This window comes from Grampus griseus (assembly GCF_964374135.1).
Source record: "Grampus griseus genome assembly, chromosome: 10".
Lineage (NCBI taxonomy): Eukaryota > Metazoa > Chordata > Mammalia > Artiodactyla > Delphinidae > Grampus > Grampus griseus.
The window spans coordinates 99,256,963-99,281,110 of NC_139004.1; the positions used below are offsets into that span (position 1 = coordinate 99,256,963).

Consider the following 24,148-nt stretch of genomic DNA (forward strand, 5'->3'; position numbering starts at 1 on the left):
CTCTCTTTTCTCCTTATCTTGCAAAATCAAATTAAGCACTAGTGGAAAGAAATAGTTCAGAGAGGAATATGCGAAAGGGAAAAAAAAATCAAAATGTGACTTCCAGTGAGACTAGAGATTTGTTCTTTATCTTACGTGGTCATGTTATTCATTTGATGTTGTCAAGTAAGACAGGGCTTACTTGACAGGGCTGTTATGTTATCACTTGCCCAGGACTTTTGAAAGATAAGATTTGCATTGATAGGAGAAGTTTTGCAGAAGTGTGGACCCTGGAGAAGGTGGGGCATGTGGAAGAGGGGCTGTGGCTAGTGCGATAGAGCCGTTTGCGTCTCACTATACACCCTGCTTGAACTGATGTCGTTAGGGTTGGTTCAGTCAAGGCTGGGGGAGGCTACTCAGCATAGTGGATGGATGGCCAGTTACCCAGAACCTTTGGAAAAGGAAATCACTTTACTGAAGAGGCCATTCTTTAAATTTATCTTCTGCTCATTTTAACCATTGCCTAGGCCCAGCTCCAGCATTTGCCTCCAGGCCAACCAGGGCTTCTCCCTTCCCCACTAAACTCTCTTCTATCTCTTATTCGCTGGTGCCACCTTGAAGAACAGAACAGATAAATGAACAGATAGATTAAATGCCCCTTGTCCCCTCCTATCTTTTTAACTTACATATCGTATCTTTGGGATATGATTGGCCCTACTTTCATTGTCTTGCCGCAAAGAATAATGCTTGGGAACTTTAGGCTTAGGGAAAGATGGGAAATGGACTCACTGGAGGTGGATCACCGGAGAAGAAATTTTAGGAGCACTCGGCCTTTTAGCCACCCTCAGATAGGAGTAGCACTGACTGTCCTCACAGTCTACTTCCCTTTCAATGGCTTGTTCCAGCCCAGCCCCTTCTTTGAGAGAACCTACCGAACTCTAAAAACCACAGATATGCTAGAGCGAGGGTGCTTATCTCCTGAAGGCAACCTGAGAACTGAATGGACTTTGGAAGTTCCCAGTGTTTGACTACTCCCCTGATGCGATGATCACACTGGGTGTGTCAGTGTCACGTGATCCCATGTTTGTTGATGAAAATAAACAGAGAGTGGTTTTCAAAAACCATCTTCAGTGCCATGGTTTGTCATAAAACAATAAATAGAAAAACCCTTGGTGTGTCTGCCAACTTTTCACTCCATATCTGAGCCATGGTGAGGCCGTCCTGGCTGCACTCTGTCTGCAAATAAGGAATAAAGCTTGTTATTTGTACTATATTGGACTTTGGGTCCCAAAGCATCCCACTGCTTATGATGGATCTATGTGGAGTCACTGTTTTTATAATTACAGGAGCAAACTGATGCCATGATAAAAACAGTTCTTCTAAATAGTGTGTGAGATGTGAACCTTTCAAATAGTAAAACCAGTATTGAAATGTAAACTTTTGTGAAAACAGTTCTGTACCCATTTAAATTTTCGCATCCTAAAATTTACAAGGACCCTCAAACTGTTGGAAAGATATCTGTCCTTTTAAATCCTACACTGAACAACTAAACAAAGTGTGGTCTCTTTCCCCCTTTCACTGTGGAAAAGCCTGAGTGTGCTGGAATTTGCTCCCCTGGGAAGAAAGATACCAAACAGACCCTCAGAGAAAAGAGCCTTAGGAACCACAGTATAAAGAGCAGGAAGGTAGTGCTGATTGCTTTCAATGGTGACTAAAGAAGTTGGACTCCTGGAATCATTAGTTCATATGTTCATATTAAAGAAATAAATTTCTTTATTTCCAGTACTGTCGGGAATATAGCTAAAGGTATAACAGATCTGAACCAATGGTATTCTTTCAGACAATAAATTAAAAAGATAATATTCTATATAGTTAAGAAGAAAAGCATTTTAATTTTTTTTTCATTTTTTAATGATTAGACTCAGTTGGCCACTGCCCTTGTTTGCCAGCTGAGTAACATTTTGGCCAGCAATAGACTTTTCTTTAAGAGCTGTGGCTATGTGCTGGTTCATTAGAGTGTGAATAATTCTTCGTATTGAGTTTTTATTTGTCTTAAATCTCTAAACCACGTAGGAAAACAAGATTACGTTTGAGAGACTTTCAGACTTAACTTCGATCACATACAGCACTTAATTGGCATCTCTAGGAAATAATAGTTCAAAGGACACTGCCTCCAAGATCCCGGCATATAAGAGTTTAAAAGCTTCACTTCCTCCCAGAATAGTCATTGTATTTTAAAAAGCAAAAGTGGGGAAATCATGTAGAAAGCAACAGAAAGAGAAAAGAATTAGTCATGAGTGAGGAGATCTGGTTTAGTGTTTGCTATAAATAGCTGTTTGACTTTGGAAAGTCTCGAGTTCAGTTTATTCATACATAGTCAGAGAATGATGATGTAGGTTATTTCTGAAGACCCTTTAGTTCTCTAAACCGCATGGTTCTCAACAAGAGGGAAATAGGAATGACAGGGGAGAAACCAGAAAGAAGTTGAGGAAACCCAACCAATGCATTTTGGATTAACATTCACCCAGTGGAGCTAATCAAGGAGAGAACCATGTGTGTCTCAGAAGATGAAAAGTCAGTCAGAAGTATAAAAAGAAAGAAGAAAAGAAGATGAAGAAGATAGGCCCTAAGAATTCAATTTTCTTCCTTGAGCCTTTGCTCTAATCTGTCAGGAAAACTAAGACTACCAGGAGAGCCCCGAATTTCAGTCTCCCAAATTGGAGAAATCACCAGAATAATCTGTGCTTTCTTAGTTGATTTTCTCATTTATCTCCTCTAGCTTGCCATTTTATTATTCAAAAGGAGCTGTAAACTTAGAGCATTCATGTGTAATCACTAAAACAACTTGTATATTAAAATGCTGCTGTTGTTGGACTACTAAGAAACAATATTGTTCTATCTGTCCATTCAAAACCGTAAAGTTTTATTACTCTACTTTGTTTTCATTAGTAAGCCAGCTTCCCCCATGATCTTTGTGTTATACATAACAGGTGTGCCATAGATCTAGAACTAATTTTAGTTATCTATAAAAACAGTACCCTTAATCCCATCCCGGTTTTGATACGTGGAGCCGTTTTTGAAAATCAAAACATATCAAAATAAATTACACTTGATGTATCTCTCCAAAGAAAACTAACTTCCTCTTACAGAAACCGTTTTGTTTCCCTGGAGAAACATTGTGTTCAAGTGCAATTTTCTTCATTCCATTCTGACCTTGTTCTGGTGTGTCCAAAATAGGAGAAGTACAAGCACTTATAACAGCCAAAGGCCGACTCACCATGAAGCTAATGAAGCTTCAGGGCCTCTCCCTTGTGCTGAGCCCCTTCCAAGGCTCAAGAAAGGGCCTGAGCTGTTTATTCTTATAATTTGTATTACTGAACCCAACAGTTGTTGTAAATGTCTTCAACTATCGTGTACATTTCAGGCCCCACAAAGCCTGGATCTATCCCTGATAACATCCTAGACATAATTAAGCATTCTTTCGTGTTAAGGAGAGATGCTTATCTAGCCATTTGATATAGTGTCTGAAGATAAATACATTGTTAGCCCCCAACTAAAAGTGTAAAATCATTAAGACCACATTTGAAGAGGATATGGTTCCTCTTAAAATGGCAGATCATTCAGTGATACGGTGCAAGCTAATAGAGAATGTAAGGCTTCCCTTTGCTTTGTAGAAAATACAGAAACATGGAAGTGAAGTACATTTTATGGGGAATATTTTACCAGAAGTGTAATGTTAAATTCATGATCCAAGATAAACTCCACTGGCTGAATTCCACCCGTGGTTTTAAGAGGTCAGCCCTGTGCAAACCAGGTGGGCCACTATCTTTTCGCTGTTTCAGGATAAGGAGGTCCCAGTGTGAAATGTGCAGGTGAAATGTTTGCAGTCTAAGAGCTGGTGAATTGGTGGCGAAGAAAGGCAGATCTCTGGGCAGATCGTGTCCCATCACTCTTGCAGTTTGACAGATCCGCATGGGGGTTGAAAGAATCTATGCAGACTTCAGAAATGCAAGGAAAACAGCACAATCAGCTATGACGAGGAAAAACAAAGAAATCCACCTGGGATTCATTTGCATGTCAATACCCATAATTCTCTGCCAGTTCACGTTTTGAAAACGCTGAAGGGATCTTTTTTTTAAAAAAAGAAAAGACTGGAATGGTTTGGCATGATGGTGGGGGCTGCTGATTCCTTTCTGTGTCCTTGAGTGTTTACCGCCAGGAAATCCTGACCAATGCCGATTGCCAAGGGGTTACCAAGTCACATTGTTGTTAAATTGAGAGAGAAAATTAGCAGGATTGTGCCCTATGTGCAACTCGCACAGAATTTCGAAAACAGGAACCCGGGGCTTTATATGAGGGGACAGGGGAAGTCAAGGGGAAGAGTCACAGGATGATTTATCAGGGCATAGTTCCAGATAAATTGCTTACATGGAGGTGGAAGAATTTGATGCATCCGCTCTGTGCCAAGAAGCTGAGTGGTTGAGCTCATCCAAAAGTTGAAGTGGGCAGATCAAGGTACCGTCTTTTCATATGTGAAGAGGGGATGATGTTATATCCGTTGTTTTTGGTACTCTGTACAGGTGCAGGGGGACTCTTCAGGCACCGTCAGATTCTCATGGCAGTAAAGAAAGCCAGGCTCTTGTTAACGTAAATTATAATACGCTACAAAACTCCTGGAGGACAGAAACGACCTCTCCCTAGGTTCTGTTAACGTTTTTCTCATGATTAGAATGTGGCATTCTGGAGAAACTTGGCGCGTGTTAACTGGTGTCACTGTTTATCCACTCCGTCCTTTTTTTCCTCTCCCGGTAATAATATCAATCTGAAGTGGGAGCGGGGGGAGCGAAATTCCCCAAAACAGAGTAAGCACTCTTCACTCCTGGTTTCCTTGAAGACTTAGAGCCACCAGGCGAGCTTACTCTTGGGTTACTCACATCTGTCCTACTTTGTGGTTTTGTATTTGCTAAACAATACAATTGAAGTGAATTTGGGGGTTTAAAAAAGTAACAATTTCTGGAATAACTCCAGTGAATGGTGTGGAAATAATAGGCCAGTTTGGAAATCTACTGAACATCGAAAACCCCTTAGTATTACTGTTATTTCCTTCAGTGTAGAATAGACTTACTAGTTCGGTGAAGGGAATTCCCTGGCGGTCCAGTGGTCAGGACTCTGCGCTTTCACTGCCAGGGCCCGGGTTCAATCCCTGGTCAGGGAACTGAGATCCCGCAAGCCATGTGGTGCAGACAAAAAAAAACGTTGGGTGACGATCATAGACTCCTATAGAGATTAATAGTCAGATTCTCTGAACCAGTGGATCTTGAAGCTGGCTACTGCTGGCACTCACTGCATCTGCTTCCTCTTGCCAATGAGGAGAGTTCTCAGCGTCTCTGCTCAAAAGAAGTTTTATTTTTAGTACATCAAAGACTTCATGTTCAGTGGACATGTAGCATGCATGCACACTCACACAGATACACACACACACGCATACATCACAGACACTACATCTGAGAAGTGCAACTAGCACATCCTCAAGAGAAGAGTTGGAAACTTCCAATGCAATCCACTCCCCTCAGTTGAGAAATTTGAGGCCTTGGAAAGATAAATGAGTTTTCTAAAGTCACGTAGTTAACCGCAGAACCAAAGCTGGAACCCAGATCCCCTCAACTCTTGTTAGGGGTAACTCCTTATGGAGCTCAGTGGATCCACTGTATATATAAAGTGTAGCCGCTTCTCATTCAGAGTAGCCTTGAGAATTTCACGCAGACCACAAACCTTTGGTTAATTCTCTAGGAGGAAATGAAAGAGAAAGATCATCTATGACTAACACAGCGTGCTTTTGAGAGCAGCCTACTGCAAACCTGAGTCACTGATAAACGTGTTTTATTGATTTTTGACCCTTAAGGACACATACTTTGAAAAATAAGTTTTTTAATTTGACACTTTTGCAGCTTTTACCCACAGGCCTTACGCAGCTGCTCTTTCTGAAACAGATTGCTTCCAGAGCATTAAAAAAAGAGAAACAGACATTTTCTTGGCTCAGTATTTTTAATCTGCTTTCAGACTGATTTTCTTTTATAGTTAAGTGTAGCTTACATGCACACTGTGTTTCTTTCAAGATCTGAGTAGATTTAATGTATAATTGCAAGATTACTTTATGTCCAGGTGAGTCTGTTCAACCCTGAGTTGCTGAAATAATTTTTTTATTGAAAGAAGTTTAAAAACATACACCATTGATAGCCAAAATAAACAGTAGATTTCGTATCATTTGAAAAATCAACAACAAAGACCCTCCAAACAACAGAAATTGGAGCTATTAGCCAGTCCCAGGTAAGGTGTTGCAGTATAAGTGGAAGGAAAGGGAGGCCAATATTAGTGAAATATGTTTGGTCCCAGAAGACAATTGGGAGGATTAATCAAGACACGAGTATTTGCTCATTATTAATTAAGTGTTTTAGACTTTAAAGATTTTAGTTAGCAAAGCAAGTGTACATAGAGAACCTGGGGTGGTGTTGACTGAATTAGAAATCTCCAACTCAGCCATTTTCTCCCTTTTTTCTTTGCAGCCATTTGTTATCTATGACATGAATTCCCTAATGATGGGAGAAGATAAAATCAAGTTCAAGCACATCACCCCCTTGCAGGAGCCAAGCAAAGAAGTGGCCATCCGCATCTTTCAGGGGTGTCAGTTCCGTTCCGTGGAGGCTGTGCAGGAGATCACAGAGTATGCCAAGAGTATTCCTGGGTTTGTAAATCTTGACTTGAATGACCAAGTAACTCTCCTAAAATACGGCGTTCATGAGATCATTTACACGATGCTGGCCTCCTTGATGAATAAAGATGGGGTTCTCATATCCGAGGGCCAAGGATTCATGACGAGGGAGTTTTTAAAGAGCCTGCGAAAGCCCTTTGGTGACTTTATGGAGCCCAAGTTCGAGTTTGCTGTGAAGTTCAATGCACTGGAATTAGATGACAGCGACTTGGCAATATTTATAGCTGTCATTATTCTCAGTGGAGGTAAGCTGCTTCTTTGGATCTTCCGTGAAAGAGGGTGGCGTGGTGGTGGGATGGCTGAAAGAATTTGGACTTTCCTTAGTGTTAGGCTATGTGCCTTTTCTCTCTGCACTTACCACGCTTTTCATATGGAAAATGCCAGTGGTATAATGCCACGGGAGTGCAACTACCTATGTGACGTACCGAGAAAGAATATTGTTGACTTCCTGTTTGAAGGCTGTGGGTAAGTCAGGTACTTTTCTTTTATTCTTCAAAATATTTTTTCTAGTCAGATCCAAACATGGAAGACAAATGCCCTTGTCTGCTTTTTCTTTTCTCTTTATTTTCTTTTTCCTTGTCTTTTTCCTTTCCTTTCCAGAAGGCCAGTCTCTTCTTCATTTAAGTAATGACATATATAACTTTGTAAGACGATGTTCACTTGACATAGAGAAAGCACCACTGTGTTTGTGATCAAATTATGGTCTGGCCCCAGCATCAGTGAGGTGTTCCTTTGAATTGCTTTCCCAGGATCAGGAATCGAGGAACACACGTTTACTGAGCCCTGTCTCCTCTCCCGTGTAGAGTCCTCTGCTGGCTCCCCTTGAAGTACCTTTGTGAGGTGGTTGGCTGTGATTAAGAATGCAGTCTGAACCAAAGAACACCCAGCAGAGAAATCAACTGAGTTGTTTAGCCAGTCATTGTACTTTTGGCCTTGCTAGGACATGATCTAACTAACCAACTCCGACAGCCAGGTTTTATACTAAATCCTACTTTCATTGGCCTTCCACGTTTCCAACTTGAGTAGAAGAAAGTTTTGGTGTCATCTCTTTAATATAAAGATTGTTTTCAAGTGACCAGTTTTCATTACTGAAATGGACTTCAGGCGAGCTTTTTGTGTGTACCCTACAGAATATCCTCTGTGCGTGAAAACTGAGGTGTAGGGGACAGTGGTCCTATAGATGTAAGCTGTGTGTAACTAGACAGCATGTTACAAAGAGCAGTCCTTTGTTGTCCAATTGCTCCAGCGCAGAATGCTTCTGAAATCAGGTGCATGGTGTATCAGTAATGATAATAGTAGCAAACACTTATTAAGTACTTACTGTGTGCAGGAAGTGTTCTAGCCACTTCACACACATTCATTAAATTCTCACGACCCCAGTAAGGTAAGTACCGTTTTGCAAACAAGGAAACTAAAGCACTGAAAGGTTCAGTCACTTGCCCAGGATTACCCAGGCAGCAAAGATGGAGCCAGGATGATGAACCGAGGCAGTCTGGCTCCAGAGTCTACACTGATACTGCCCTTTACATGACTAGGGTGCATATAGATAACAACACAGCGCAAGTTAACTCTGAAGCAGCACCCCTTTTTTGTGTTATGTTCAATGTAACAAAAATACACTATCCAACATGTTTTGATATCTTGACGGAATCTACTTCTTAAACAAATTGACCCTTGATCATCTGGGATCTGTGATTAATTCAGCAAAGAAGAATGAGATTCCAGTTTATCTGAGGTCCACTGGGAGAAAAAGATTCAATTTTGGAAAAAACCAGATTAGAAAACAAGTTGGTATTGTTTAACTAGCTAATATTTTAAGGCACATTTTATTTTTATTGAAAGTTGGAAATATAATTATTAACATGTGATATATTTCTAAGATTTTTCGTAATCATACTATACATATTATATTTATATTCCTTTTTTCACTTAACCATTTTCTCATGCCACTATTACTCTTTATTAATATTTTTATTAATTTTAAAAATAAAAGTAATATACGGTCATTTTATAATTCAAAGAGTACAGAAAGGTGTAAGTGAAAAGTAAAGCTCTCTATCCTCAGAATAAAATAGGATTAACAGAGTCCTATTTCCCCTTACCAAAAAGTTTCTATGTATGTGCTAGCATATATACTATATATATATATATATATGCTACCATTTAAAAAAATTTTTTTAATTGAAGCATAGTTGATTTACAGTGTTGTGTTAATGTCTGCTGTCAAAGTGATCCAGTTATACAGATATACATTCCTTTTTTGTATTCTTTTCCATCATGGTTTATCACAGGATATTGAACATGATTCCCTGTGCTATACAGTAGGAACTTATTGTTTATCCATTCTATATATAATCGCTTACATCTGCTAATCCCAACCTCCCACTCCACCCCTCCCCCACCTCTGCTCCCTGTTGGCAACCACAAGTGTGTTCTCTACGTCTGTGAGTCTGTTTCTATTTCATAGATAGGTTCATTTGTGTCATATTTTAGATTCCACATATAAGTGATATTATGTGGTATTTGTCTTTCTCTTTTTGACTTAGCTCACTTAGCATGGTAATCTCTAGTTGGATCCATGTTGCTGCAAATGGCATTATTTCATTCTTTTTTATGGCTGAGGAGTAGTCTGTTGTGTGTGTATGTGTGTGTGTGTGTGTGCGTGTGTGTATACACACACACACACACACCTCATCTTCTTTATCCATTCACCTGTTGATGGACACTTAGATTGTTCCCATGTCTTGGCTATTGTGAATAGTGCTGTTATGAACATAAGGGTACATGTATCTTTTTGAATTATAGTTTTGTCCGGATATACGCCCAGTAGTGGGATTGCTGGATCATATGGCAACTCTATTTTTAATTTTTTGAGGAACCTCCATACTGTTCTCCATAGTTGCTGCACCAATTTACATTCCCACCAACAGTGTAGGAGGGTTCCCTTTTCTCCACGCCCCCTCCAGCATTTTTTATTTGTGGACTTTTTAATGATGGCCATTCTGACTGGTGTGAGGTGATACCTCATTGTAGTTTTGATTTGCATTTCTCTAATATATGCTTCCATTTTTAATGACTATAACATATTTCATTTTGTAAAAGACCATTACATACTAAATTATCTTCCTATTTATGTTTGGGTTGCTTATAATTTGTTATAAGAACCTATAGAGAAGAATATAAAAAAGTATGGAAAATGTGTTCTAAATTCCACTGGAGTAATTCTGCTTATGTGTAAATTTCTGTTCACATTTCAGATTATTTTCTCATTCTAAATTACCAGAAGTAGAATTGCTGGGTAGATGGCTATGAACATTTTTAAGTCTTTTGTTTCATTATTGCCAGATGGTTTTTCCATATAGTTTGTACCAGTTTATATGCCTACCACAGATAATAAGGGAGGCATTTGGAATAAGCCATTCAAAGATACTTAGTTTCTATCTAGGAAAGTTCTAGACAAGAAATAATCATGATAAATCAGGGCTTTTTGAACCTGAGCAATGTTGTTTTATGGGCACATAAGACAACAGTATGATTTCATCTAGAAAAATGCCATATACTGCCCATAACACACAAGCTAGATTATTTGAAAATCAGTGATTCAGTTAGGCCTTTAAAATTTTTCTAAATTGGTCAAAAATAGCTCTGAGAATAACTTATTCAATTCAATAGATACTGCAGACTTTGGCTTTCAATTAGAAAATTAAAAACGGTATCCTTTAAATGTCAATGCTGTATAAACAAGTTACTTTTAGCATTTCCCAGACTGTCTTCACAGCAGCCAATATCCAGATTTCATTAGATCCTCACAGCAGTGAAAGAAATCTGAAGGTAGCTGCCGTTCTTAAAATCTTCTATCTGTGGTTATAATGAGAAGAAAACCCTGTGAATCATTTGAGACTTCCTTTAAAAAAAAAACAAAAAAAACAGACTTTACCATTGACTAGTTCCCATATCACAAAAGGCACATCCTTCCCTGCTCAAAGTTTGCTTTTGTAGATGGAGCCAACCTATGGGCACTAGATAAGAATGAATAAACTGGACCCCGTGTTTGTTCAACACCAAGGAATTTGATTCCCTTCTTTACCCAGAGAAGCTGGTTGGGTAGAGGCCAGAGAAAGAACTACTCCAGTCATTCCCAATCCAAAGACTGAGTTCCAAGGGGGATCAGTGTCCCAGTCATCTATAGATGGTGAAACCAACATCCCAGATTGTGGTTTACTGGAGTACAACATATAATTTGTTGTACAACATGTAATTTCTCAATTCCCGTCCTGGGTTTTCCAGAAAGGGAAAACATTCATGCAAGCAAGAAGGTTTGATCCCGTAAACAAATTTCTGATCCTGCTCATTCTTAACAAGAGGGATTATTTTCTCCTCTGCAGTTTATTCTGAAGCCTACAGATAGCTTTAGTGACTTGAGAGAGCAGCACTTTGGGCAGGGATCCCAGTGACCTTCTTCTAAGCTGGCCTTAGAATCACAGAAGAGTTTCATTCTGGTCAAGGCTATGAACCTAGACTGAAGGGAAAATGGGGAGATGGGCATTATGTAAGAGTGGGGTGGTGAGGGATTGGGGAGATCAAGGGCGGGGGATCCCCAGAGGACCCAAAGGGGATTTTTGGATGAAAGTACCTGATTTGACCCAACTAAGTATTTGCTGAGAAAACTGGAGTTGCAGTAGTAAAGATCACTGTCACTCAGCTTCAGTCCTAGAAACTGCTGATGCTGTTAGATTTGGTCCTTAGATTGGCCTGGTGTTCAGCATTTCTACTGTGTATTCAGGTCGCAAACCACTTGCTGAGGAAGATGACCTAGTTCTTCTCAAGGTTTTCTCCTCTCTCCCTCTTTCTCCTCCGAGCTTCAGGCAAGAAGAATGAGACTAAAAAGAACAATATTCCAGAACCAAGGGACAGCACTTTGTCCCTTTCGTTCTCTCATTAGATCCTGACAGTTCTCCTGTATTTTCATTCTTATTCCATAGAAAGAGAAGAGAGAGTCATAGACTTAGGTGAGCTGAGAACTGGTGAGCAGCAGTGCTGGGAGGGAAACCCAGGTGTCCTCACTGTCACCTCCCAGTGTCTCTTCTGCCACCTGGCTGGCGGATGTGGTCGACTCCCTCACGGTGTCGGTGGCCCCAGCCTGTGGTCCCGTCCCTGCTCTCCTGAAGGCCTGGCCCAGAGTCCAGAAGCACAGCTTCCTTGGGAGTGGTGATAAGGGAAGGACTTCCCTTGCCCGCTCTGGTCTCGCTGGCTGGATGGGTGGCGTGGAGAGTAATCACACTGCCTCCAGCAAGGGCATGCTTGCAGCTGACGCCACAGCCTCACGCCAGCCCCACCAGCAAACTCCTCAAACCCACCAGCAGCCAAGGCCAAGCAGAAAGCTCAGGAAAGCTGACAAGCCCCAGGACACTCCACTGGACACTTTGCCCCCTTGGGCGTTGGCTGTTTGCTGGAGAAAAGCTTAGGAGGGTTCCAGCTGGAACTCGGCAACAGGAAAAACAGGAAAAAGCTCTTTCTGTTAATTCAAAACAGTTTGGAATCCATTACAGTTCTTCCCAAACTTCCAAGATATGGGGAGGAAATTCACTGGATTTTACAATATATTTCTCGAGGCCGATTGTCATCGCCATCCTAATGACAGAGAAGCTGTAAATATTGGTGCAGCAGTCACAGATGGCAAGTCGTCGAGCCTCCTCATTTACCCTCTTGGGTCTGGCTCGGTCATACAAACCTCCTATACAGCAGTTCCTCCTGTTTCCAGCCGTCCCATTCTTTCTCTGTGAAGCGATTTTGGACAGCTGCTCTTGGAGCGATCCTGTGCGTTTCTGCTGTTGAGTGGGCAGGGAGCATAGGGTACAGGAAGGGGGAACTGTTCACACATGTACAGCTACAGATCAAGGAAGAGGGGATATTCTGTGACGGTTGGAAAACTCCTAGACCTCTCAGGTCAATACCATGGAGCTCTGTTTCTTACCCTTGGTCCTGACTTGTATGTGTATCAATATATACTTTTTAATTTGTTGGAATTAGAATAGAATCAAAGTACAGCACCTGGCCCAGAATAAGTACTAATACATCCTTGTTGAATGAATAGTAATCAAATATTAATCATAATAATACTGCCATTTATTGAATACTTCATTGTGAACCAGAATAGATGCTAAGCACGTTACCTGCATTCTGAATCTTTAATTTTTCCTGCAATTCTAGAAAGTCTCTCATTATCCCCATTTTATAGATGGAGAAAACAGAAGTTTAGAGAGATTAAACAATTTTCCCAAGGTCCCAGAGCTACTAATCGGTGAGGCCAAGGTCTGATCCAATCTGACCTTAAAACGGATGCCCTTAACTGCCACTGCCTTTTTTGTATTGAGATGTGGAAGCATCCCAGTTACTTACCTTGGACTTGGGGTTCTTTGGCAATTATCAAAAACTACCCATTTCCATATTGCCCCCAAGTATTTTAATCAAGAATTTCCCGTTATAGTCCAGATATTACTACTTCCTGCTATCCAAAGCCCTTCTCAAGACACCATTTGTACCTGACTGCCTAACAAAATTACACCCCAGGTTTGAGAACTGTTCTGGGACGGAACAGAGCCCAGGGTTAATGCCGAGACTGGTGCTGGTTCTTCCATTTGTTCCAGTAGCACAGCCCCCGTTCGCAGAGCTCCCTGCAGAAGCTGACCGTAAGCTTTAAGTACCTAAGTAAATATGTCCGAGCTTAACCAGATACCATCTTATAGCAGGTTCCGATGGAGAGAAGTGGTTGCAGGAGAATTTGTGAGAGAAATTTAAAATTGCTAACAATACCTTCCAGTACCTTAATTTCTTCCTGCCGTTCAGAGACAATCCCAACGTCACTCCTCCCGTTCGTGTACAGGGGCCCCCTCTCCCTCCAGCTCAGAGAGCACTAAGGATCTGCAGGACAGAGCGGGAGGGGCTCTGGGCTTGTGGGTGTCCGGCTCCCCTCCCCGTCCCTAAGTGCCCTCCAAAATCTTGAGGATAGTGACAGCTCGTGTGTAATCCTTCCATTTTAATGCGGAACTGTTTCTACCAGTTAGAAGGGACAGCCGAGCTCTCCTCTGGAACAAAAGATAGAGGGCACGTGCCTGAGTGGGCCTGTGCTGTTCTTGAGGAAACTCCAGCTCAGGGGCCCTCTGATTCTCCACAGCCCAGTGGCCCCCATGTCTTCTTTGTGTGTTGGCATCATCCTTACTAGTTAACTGGGGGGAGACAAAACCAAAAGTATTTGAAAACTGAGGCATTAATAATACTATGAAGAACAAGAGGCCAACTTTCTTCCATTCTCCTGTGGCAGTTAAATATTCAGCTACTTTATCCATACAGTGTTTTTGGACAAGACGTAGGCTGGGGTCTGAGTGGTAAAAGTTGTTTTTCTGACGGTTCTCGTGATATTGAGAATAAACACAGACATCTGATTTCTCATGTGACTGAGCGTTGAGCAGGGCAGTTGAAGAGTGTTGATGACATGGTTCATATCTTCCATCTGGCCCATGATTGTGTCAGAGAGTACTTGCCTTCATTTATTAATTGAAAACTATTGAATGGGCACCTGCTCTGTGTCTGCATGGTGTATGGCACTGCTCCTTTCGCCTGCTGTCCTGGTCTCCCCACTATGCTGCCATGACCAGTGGGCAAATCCTGTCAGGTGGCCAGGATGGCTTTGAGTAATGACTCAGTGTGGGTTATCTAGAAATGCCCCATTTGTTCACTCTTCTCATAACCTCACACACTTGGTTTAGACAGAGGGAGGTATATTTGTAAGTTCTCAGCTGGCACCCAAATTCTCAAAACCAGAGAATTGGGGGTGGGTGTGGGTAGGGAGAAGAGAAACACACTAGAATCATCTGAGAAACTTGAACTACACACACTCGCGTGCACGCGCACGCGCGCGCGCGCGCACACACACACACAGAGGCTTTTGTCATTTGTGGGACATTGAAGCATCTTTATCTGTGACTGCTTCAGAGATAAAATCCCCTCCTAACCCCAGGCCTGGTAGGCTGGGATCATTCGCTGTACTTGACCTCAGAGACAGACATGGGCTTGAAAGCCAAACTGCTGAGTCATTCCTGTCCCCACACCAGCATCTTGGAAGAGGCTCCGCCAGCCAGTCAGCGGGCCGCTTTGGGGAGCACTTTATCATTTTGGGCTCTCACAATGTGTGTTTAAACTCTGGGTGACCCCAGGCAGACTTCCAGACTGGCACGGCACTCAGACAGGTCCTCCGCAAGTGAGGAAGAGTGAAACCGGCCCCGGTTCCAGAGGCCGGCGCAGGTGTTGAGGCGCCCCGCGCTCCGGGTAGAGCGCCTTCCCCCAGGGTCCCGCCGCGTCACCCACCGGTGCACCGGGAGAGGCAGGCTGGGGCGGTGGGGGCCTGTGGGCTCCCCAAACCCCGCACCCCACCACTTACTGGATGTGTTATTTACCTACCTGAGCCTGAATTCCTTATCAGTTCCCTAAGTAAATGAAAGAACATTCTGTGAAGCCTCTGGCACAGTGCCTGGGACGTGGTAAGCACACAATAACTGCTCATTTTCCCTCTTCCCTGTACTGTATAATTTGAAGTAGCTGCACACAATCCTGCCAGAGGATTGCTTGAAATTTCACCAATAGCATTCTTAAACTCCCTTAGTACCGTATAAATACTCCTAAGGAGATAGCAGCTAATCCCTGTATCAGCTATCACTTTAAGGGGATTAGCTGTGGATTGAGAACAAAACCCCAAGGGACAGAGATGCTGGCGGGAGGGAAGGGAGGGGAGAGCTCTGGGCCTTGCTGCCCCTGAAGGAGGTACCAACGAGCAGGAGTGTGGTGGGGAATTCTGTAAAGTTTGGGGGACATTATGTGTTAAGAGGTCATATTTAGAAGTTGGAGATCACGCCTATGTTTTGAGGTCACAGGTTCTTCTCCAAGACGTTGGAAAGGAAGACGTGGGGGGAGGGGAGAGGTGCAGAGAACAAATCCTCGGCCACTTTTTATTTTGTTGACTCCCTTTGGTGTGCCGTTGGCATTTCTAGAGGTTAAGGAAGCAAGGGAGAGGCATTGGATTCGGAGCATGCGTGTGTCGGGCCTGACGGGGAAGAAGAAATCACTCTCCATCTTTCCGCTCGAGCCTGGTTCCTCTACCTCCCGGTCTTGATCAGAGCTGGTGTGGGACGTAGAAGGGGCAGAAATTTATCTGCATCCCTCAGCTTGAGGGGAGCCTGCTCCTCCCCTGGTCTGGACGCAGAGAAGGGGAGCAAACCATGGGGCTGAGCTTCACTTGAGTGACCACAAATGACCAGAACGAGGGGACCCAAAACCCCTGGTGAAAGGAGGCGGGAAAGATGGGACTTCCCAAGGCAGGACGGGAGCTTCTGGTCCCCTTTCCATTCTGAGAGAGCTGGAAATAAAACAGGCCCCACGCTCCGTTCACTGCAGGTGCCATTGAGAGATGAAACGAGCTCTGAACGCGGCAGAGGGGAGGCGCTGCCCACCTTGTTACCAGATACTTTTGTGTTCTGTGCTGTAGTTGGGGAGGTGGCTTTTGGAGGTGGTACTTGAGCATTTGAGGTGGGGGGACTTGGTGTGCAATTGCTACTTAATGGGCAGATAAAAGAAAATATGGCCTGGGCTTGGTTTCATTTTGGTGGTGGTCACGCGCGCCCTCCATCCTAGCCAGATCGTACGTGTCATTGCTGTGTCATTTTGCGGTTGTCATTTGGACACAGACAGAGAAAGCATTTATTTAACTGTTGTGTAACAGGGATATGTTAGAACGGGGACCACTTCAGAGGCAAGGACTCCACTAGCCACACGTGCATTCACGGCAGACATGCTTGTCACCGATGATCTTTATCTGTCCGGTACAAGATCTCTGTCCTGTTGTTCCCTTTCCCTGATAGCAGCCATCAACCACATTTCTCCCCAGATCATCCATTGTTCACACTTCTGATTAATTTAGGCTGGCCTTGCTAGGATTCTAGACACCACCTCCCCAGCAAGGTGCAGTCCCAGGAGTGGAAAGGGAAAAGCATCTAGAAGGCGGGGTGGAGAAGAAGGGAGCAATTAAGGGCGAAAGAATAGGAAAGATAGGAAAGAATAGGAGAAGACCCAAGAGCATCGCAGAAATGAGAGGAGGAGAAAGGTAAGAAAGAAAAGAGGCACGTTGGATTGTACTGTTACACTAGTGCAAATAGAAATAGCTACCTTCCCGTGTGTCAGACGCTGCTCTGAGCACCTTCCGTCTAGTAACTCATTTCATCCTCTGGACAACACTGCGAGCTAGATTACTGTCACGTCTCCATCTTTTAAATGAGGAAACCGAGGTACAGAGAGGTTAAGGAACTCGCCCGAGATTACCCAGCAAGTAAGCTTTCGGGTTGAGATTCCAACTGCTTCTCACTACACCGGTGGTGTTTGCTCTCAGCTTCCCATTAGAATCACCTGAAAGCTTTTAGGAACGTTGGCGGTCATACCTCAGGCCAGGTCAATCGGAGTCTCTCAAGATGGGACCCAGGTATTAGTTTGCGTGTTTTTAATTTCCCCAGATGATTTCAGTGTGGAGGCAGAGTTGAGAATCAAGGCCGCACTTGGTCAAGCCCCGGTTCAAATTTAAATATGAAAAGAACATGGGAAACGTTCTTAGGTTATTTTCTCTTAGCGGTAGGATGGTGGGAGGGAATTGCTACAGGCCAGACCAGTTTACCAAAGACAGACTTGGGTGAATTCAGAGTTTTGCCTCATGATCCCCATGATCCTGACAGTTAGACCAGGAAAGGACCGCAGAATCCCTAACACCGTCTCTAAGGAAGAAGTGAATTTCGGCTCGGGGGCTTCTCTGTTTCATTATTGTTCTCAGTCCTGCTTACATGTGTTCAACTACAAGAATGAGAACTTGCCCCAAACCCCAAACGTGTATCTGCATCAGGAATCATTTTCTCACGCTCCTGAACTTATGCTCTACCAATAACAGCTCAGAAACCTCCCATTTCCCAGCTGCACACATGCCACCCCACCCCTGTTTATGCTCCGGACCCCATTCCTGTGGAAACTGCCTCTGTCTGAACAAACACAGAGAATAGTAAAATGTTACAAAGCTCCTTTACCTGACTCCTTCTAACCATGACCTTAGGAAAGAAACACCACCGTCGCCTTGAAAATTCAGCCAAAACCCAGAAAGATAAGATGACTTGTCCAGAGTCACATGGAAGCCAAGTGGAGGAGAGATGAGATCAAGTCCTCAGTTTCCAAATCCACTCCTCTTTTTAACACATCTGTGAACTTAGGAAGCAATGGAATAAAGGAAATTGGGGAGCAAGAGTAAAAGGAAGTGAAATGCAAAGTGTGAGCTCCCGAAGGAGCTCCACCCCCCTTCAGTTTCAGCCCACACCCGAGCTAAGTTTTTTCATTGCCTTCGGATCAATTTACAGCTGCCCAGCTATCAGACTTCTTTTTCCTAAATGCCCTGGGTGCAATCCTTTTCCGATTTGTCTCCATCAGAAAGAAATCCAATAGGAAAAAAACTGGGAACAGCATGACAGCAGCAACTAGAAAAGAAACAATACCATGCGCTTTGATTTGTCTGCGTCTCCTTCAGGAGATGCCGCTGTGGCCATCTGGTTCCCTAACCGGGACCCCTCCTGAGAAAATCTGGTCTAGGGAAATGCCTGGCCCAGGTGGGCAGATCCCAGGAGGGTCCAGAGAATTTGAATCTGCTTCAGATAAGCTCCTCACTTAACAGAACCAGATCTGGATAAGATGGGAGCTTTGTAGATTTGCCCACAATCAACAGTGCTCTCTAATCAATTCCAGCGCTGCACGATGGGGACCGGAAAGGTTTCTTTCCCAATTCTTTGCAGCCTGGGGAGTAAGGAACCGGTAATTGACTCCAGCTTCCTCGAGTGTTGGGTCCTGGAGCCTGAGTCAGCACGCACTTTCCCAAAAGGGCTTTCTAGGCAACCTAGGGCCAATGAAGGAGGTCCCTTGACCCTGATCCCATTCCAGACCCCAACTCTAACCCTCAGCAGGGTGTAGGGAGAGGACCTCAGACCAGCCTCCTAAGAGCAATACCTTAGCAGGCCCTGGGCCAATGGGAAAGGGAGAGGGAAGAGAAGGGACCCAGGACGGCTGGGTCTTTAGACAGATTTCTGTGGCACGTTTGTGGTGCCCAGCTTAGCTCAGTAAGTGTTCAAGTGTGAGTAGAAGGAAAGTGGAAAGAGAAAGACGGGCAGGGGAAGCAGGGAAGGCCTTGGAGCTGACTGGAGGGTAAAGGGTGGGGACAACCCTGACAAATCCGTTTTGCCCTTGACCCTAGGGAGTGCTTAAGACCAAAGGAAGCTTTTTTGCTTTTTAAATAAGCCAAATGTTTTAAGTTTAATGTGTCAGCCCGTTGATATACTTTTCTATTTAGATTTTGAGTTAATTTCCCCAGTTTAATTATGTGACTTTTGTAAAGGGAATTACACATAAGAATAAAGCTTACAACGTTTGAACTAGGGTCTTAGAGATCACCTCTCTAATCCAGTCCTTTTCGTTTACAGAGGAGAAAACTGAGGCGCCGTGAACTTGGTCAGTTTGCCCAAGGTCACAGAACTGGTTAGTGAGAGACCTAAAAGTAGAGCGACCACGTTCCCGCTCTCCTGCCCTCCGTTCTTGCCTTGACTGAGGCTCCGTAAGGGCGACAGTGGGACAGATCTGTAAATGATCTAACTTGTCACTAGAGAAAATATAAATCAGTGGCCACAAAATTTCAGCCAAACTTCATCTGTCACATCATAAAAAATAACTTGCCAAAGAGAGGTTTGAAAATCCAAACCAGATCCTTCTCCACTCCTAGAGGGAACAGTTCCATTGTACTGCACGGCAGCCAAGTGTTTCCAGCAAACCGATCAGCTGCATTTGAGGGTTTGCTTGTTTGAACTGTCACGATAAATGAAACCTAGTAGATTAGCATAACCTCTTCTGCAGAAGTTCTGACCCCACGGATGCTGCTCTAGAGGAAGGAGAGAAGGCTCTGAGGGGCCAGGGCCCCAGCAAGCAGAGGGTCTGCACAAGGGTGTACACCGACGCCTCGACACAAAATGCTGCCACTGCCAACGCACATGCATTTGCTGTCCAGTCCAGGCCTTTGAAATCTGGCACGTCTGTTCAGGGGGAGGATCGGCAACCATTAAACCCAAGGCACCAATCCAGGATCTGGTTTTCCTTGAAGTGTCAGGGGGTTTCATTATTGCATAGCAACTGTGAGAAAGGACAACTCCTCCAGGGGTGTGATTCTCGAGGCCAGGACTAAATCATCTGTTTCATTCTCAGAAGCTGAGATTCTTGCTAATGTTTCCAAAATTAAGTGCTGAAATTGAAAAAAAAAAAAAAATTACTCCAGTCAATGGGAGATGTTGGAGAAGTTGAGGGGAGAAAAATCAAACTACAGGTAACTTTCTGTCTGTAATTTAAAAAAAGAAAAAAGAAAAAAAAAAATTTAAGAACATGTTTAGAGTTCCGAAAATCCCACCTGAGATCATCCTCACCTTGCTCTCCTGTGTCTCGCCTCAGCGGGTAAAGGTTGCTCGAGTTTACTAAATACAGGAAAACGCTATTTCCGGAGACTTCTTCTTTGTGCATTGATCCTGCCTTTAGGCTTGTTCACCAACCAGAAGAACTGTACTTTTCAATTCAGGACTCTTGGCTAGAACAGCCTTCTCACTCATAAACTCAGCCAACTGAGTGCTTCCTGTGTTTCCACTGGAGCCTCAGAGATGATCAAGACATAGTCTCTGCCCTCTGATCTCTCGTGGCCAAGTAGGGGAGATGAACAAGAAAATCAGTACCTATAATACAAGGTAATAAGAGTTAAGAGTATAGCATTCGGAATCAGATTCAAATTTCAGCAGTGCTGTTTACTAGCAAGTGGCAGATCTTGGGCAGGATCTAACTCCTTTCTCTAAATCTTCATTTTCCCCTCCTTAAAGCACTGACCTCATGGAGTTATTGTGGAGATTAAATGATATATTGTATATAAAGCCTTCAGTACGATTTTTGGGAAATGATAACCACTCAATAAATGTAATCTACTAGGATAGTAGCAATTGAGGTGTTTGTAGAATGCTATGAGGACCAGAGAAAGGGGATTGGAAGAACAGGGGCAAGGAAGGGATGGCCTCCAGGAAGGCTCCAGGACATAAGGACACGGGCTAGATTTTGAAGAGTAGGTTGAAATCAGTAGGATGGTTGGAGGGAAGGTGAGACTGCTCCCAGCAGGAGGAACAGAACGTGCCTAAGCACAGTTATGACAGAATGTAGGATGTTTGAGGGACTTGGTGTGGAAAGGGCTTAAGCAAAGGCACAATGATAAACGGAGGCAAGACAATGAGGAACATTAAAAAGAGAAGTAAAAACGTTTATACAGTGCTTTAGTTTACAGTAAAGGGGAGAAGAGTTAAAATGAGAAAAAGAGGGTGATTGGCCTTCAAGAGCTAAAATTTGGAATCAGTACAAGGTATCAAGTGAGTGACCTGAATGTCATACATGATCTCTGTGCCCCTCTGCTGAGCCTTAATGAGAAAACCTTATATTCTAACCAGACTTAGAAATTAGAAAAAACAAAAACAAACTCAGACTTTCCACTTGGAAATCTAAAAACATGTCTCTGTATGACTCTTAGATTAAAAGTGAAATCAAAATAGTAAAACAGACTATTTAGAAAAGAACTGTGAGAGTATGATTTACCAGAGCCTATGGGGTGAAACAGAAGTGACACTCAGAGGAAATTTTAGAGCCTTAAACTCATCTATCAGAAAATAAGAAATACTGAAACTAAATGAATTAAGCATTCAACCCAAGAAATGAGAAAAAGAGGAAAAGAAAAAAAACCTAAAGAAAGTTAAAAGAATGAATTAGCTAAATTGAAAACAAAAGGCAATTTTCAAAAACAGAGTTGATCAGTAAAACCAGGAGTTGTGCTTTTTTAAAAAGCAAAAAATAGATAAGCCTTTGGCAAGTCAAATTTTTAAGTGAGACAGTACACAAGTAAAAAGCATTCAGTTAAAGGAGGTATATATAAGAATAATAAAAGATTCAGATTCTAAGAGAATATTATGTACAACTTTATTCCAATATAAATTACTAAAATTTTCCTTTATAAGTAATAGAAAACCTGAATAAATTAAAAGCTATAGGAGGAAAATTAAAGATAGTCAAAGATTTACCACCAGGCTCAGATGGTTCTGCAAATAAGTTCCAAGAAACCATCAAGGAATAGATCATCACTACATAGAAACAGAAGGAAAACTTCTCAAGTCAGTCAATAAGACTAGTTAACATTTATGACCAAAAGAGGCAAAAGGTAGCACACACACACACAAAAAGACTCTGGACCAGTCCCACAAATTTAAAAACCCTAAATAAAATATTAGCAAACAAATGCAAGAGTATAAGAAGACCTATTAATGTAATTCACTACACTAGATTAAGATAAAACCATATGGTCATCACTCTAGGTAGAAAAACTTTCAAACATTTGATGAAATGCAACAACATTCCTGACTAAAACAAACACTTTAAAACTATTGGGGAGCCAGGAGAAAAACCTATCCACCATAATCCAGTAAACATCATACTTGTGGTAAACCATTAGAAGCATTTCCTTCAAGGTTAGGAATAAAACAAGAATGCCTCCCAACACTACTATTATTTAATACCATACTAGAGACATTAGCCAATGCAGTATGGCAAGAAAAAGAAATGAGAACTATAAACACTGGAAAAGAAGAAATAAATAAAACGATGATTATTTGCAGATGCAATTGTCTGTCCAAAAAATTTTTTAAATCTGTGATAAAAACTATTTGAATTGACAAGAGTGAAATTGGAATAGATTCAATGTAACAAAGCCAATCGTTTTTTTCTAAACATCAGCAGGGATACATTAGAAAATGTAATGAAAAAGAAGTATAGAATACAAGAAAGTAAAGAAGTAAAAGTAAAGAAGAATACTAGAAAGTATTTAAGGTTGAATCTAAAAAGATCTACATGAAGCAAAAACATTAAAAACTTAAAAGTAATTTAAGCTTGCCATTTAAAAGTTCAAATAAGGAAAAGTATAAAGAAGAAAGTGAACATTACCTGCAACCTCACTAATCAGAAGAAGCCTATGTTAAAATCTGGTCTGTCCTTCCCAAGTGTAACAGTATTTGAAAACTATGTCTTGTCTCTTCGAAAATGCATGAGCTATATTAAGCAAAAAGAAGACAAAAATGTGTGTTAAAAGTGTGTTTAAAGTAGTGGTAAGAAAGTAAGTAGAGGTTATAAAACATAGACTCATCAGGAAGGAACAGAAGTTGAAAATGAGATTTCTGAGTGAGTAGAAACATGCCAGCAGAAGAGTCCCCCGTCTGGTGAGACAGTTGCCTTGCCACCCTCTTCTGTCAACTGGTCACACAGATTTAGTCTTGGAGGGAAGAGAACGGCCCTGGAAAGAGCTTTGATAGTCTTGGTTTTCATTCCATTCTCCTTCTATGCAGTTCTTGCCCACTATCTGCTTTCCTTCCCTCCATACCCTATTTTAGAACCAAAGCAAAACCAACAAAAAGTGAGTTGTTTGGCTGAATATGCCTCAGATGTGGAGCCAGAGAATTTTGTAACTGAACCTGCTGTTCTGTCTTCCATTTCTGCTCCCCCAGACCGCCCCGGTTTGCTGAATGTGAAACCCATTGAGGACATACAAGACAACTTGCTGCAAGCCTTGGAGCTGCAGCTCAAGCTGAACCACCCCGAGTCCTCTCAGCTCTTTGCCAAGTTGCTCCAGAAAATGACAGACCTCAGACAGATTGTGACAGAACACGTGCAGCTGTTGCAAGTAATAAAGAAAACAGAGACGGACATGAGTCTTCACCCGCTTCTACAGGAAATATACAAGGACTTGTATTAGCAGAGAAGTCCGAGTTCACTGACAACACTTTCCTTCTTCCAATTGCACTATTATTTTGAGGGAAAAATCTGACACCTAAAATATTACTGTGAAAAAGCATTTGAAAAAGAAAAGGTTTTAGAATAATAGATCTATTTTATGCATATTGTTTATAAAGATACATTTACAATTTACTTTTAATATTAAAAATTATTACATCGTGAAATTGCTGTTGTATTTGAAGACTGAGTCTGCTGTGTCCCCCGCTCCACCCTCCAGGCTTTTTTTCCTTTTATCTCCTCCCCCTTCCTTCCTTCCTTCCTTTTCTTTTTCCTTTTTTTCTTACACATGTGAAACACTATGAATGGAATTGCTGATCAATTTTCATTCTCAGTCAAATAATTTTTTATACTCAATTTACAACTTTTCTGAACCTTCTATCTGCTTTAAAAATCACAACTAAGAATGGAATTTCAGGACCAAAAACT

At 42.3% G+C, this 24,148-nt stretch overlaps 1 protein-coding gene across 4 annotated transcripts in view; it reads left to right on the plus strand.

Moving 5' to 3' along the window:
- The window catches only part of PPARG (peroxisome proliferator activated receptor gamma), a 128,948-nt gene extending 105,068 nt beyond the window's left edge, over positions 1 to 23,880 (plus strand). For all 4 annotated transcript variants that reach the window (XM_082664122.1, XM_082664123.1, XM_082664121.1 and 1 more), the window contains 2 exons: positions 6,543 to 6,993; positions 23,434 to 23,880. In XM_082664122.1, the coding sequence (XP_082520248.1) occupies positions 6,543 to 6,993; positions 23,434 to 23,681 (699 nt within the window). In that variant the 3' untranslated portion in view covers positions 23,682 to 23,880. The remainder of the gene's footprint in view (positions 1 to 6,542; positions 6,994 to 23,433) is intronic.
- Positions 23,881 to 24,148: the final 268 nt, after the last annotated feature.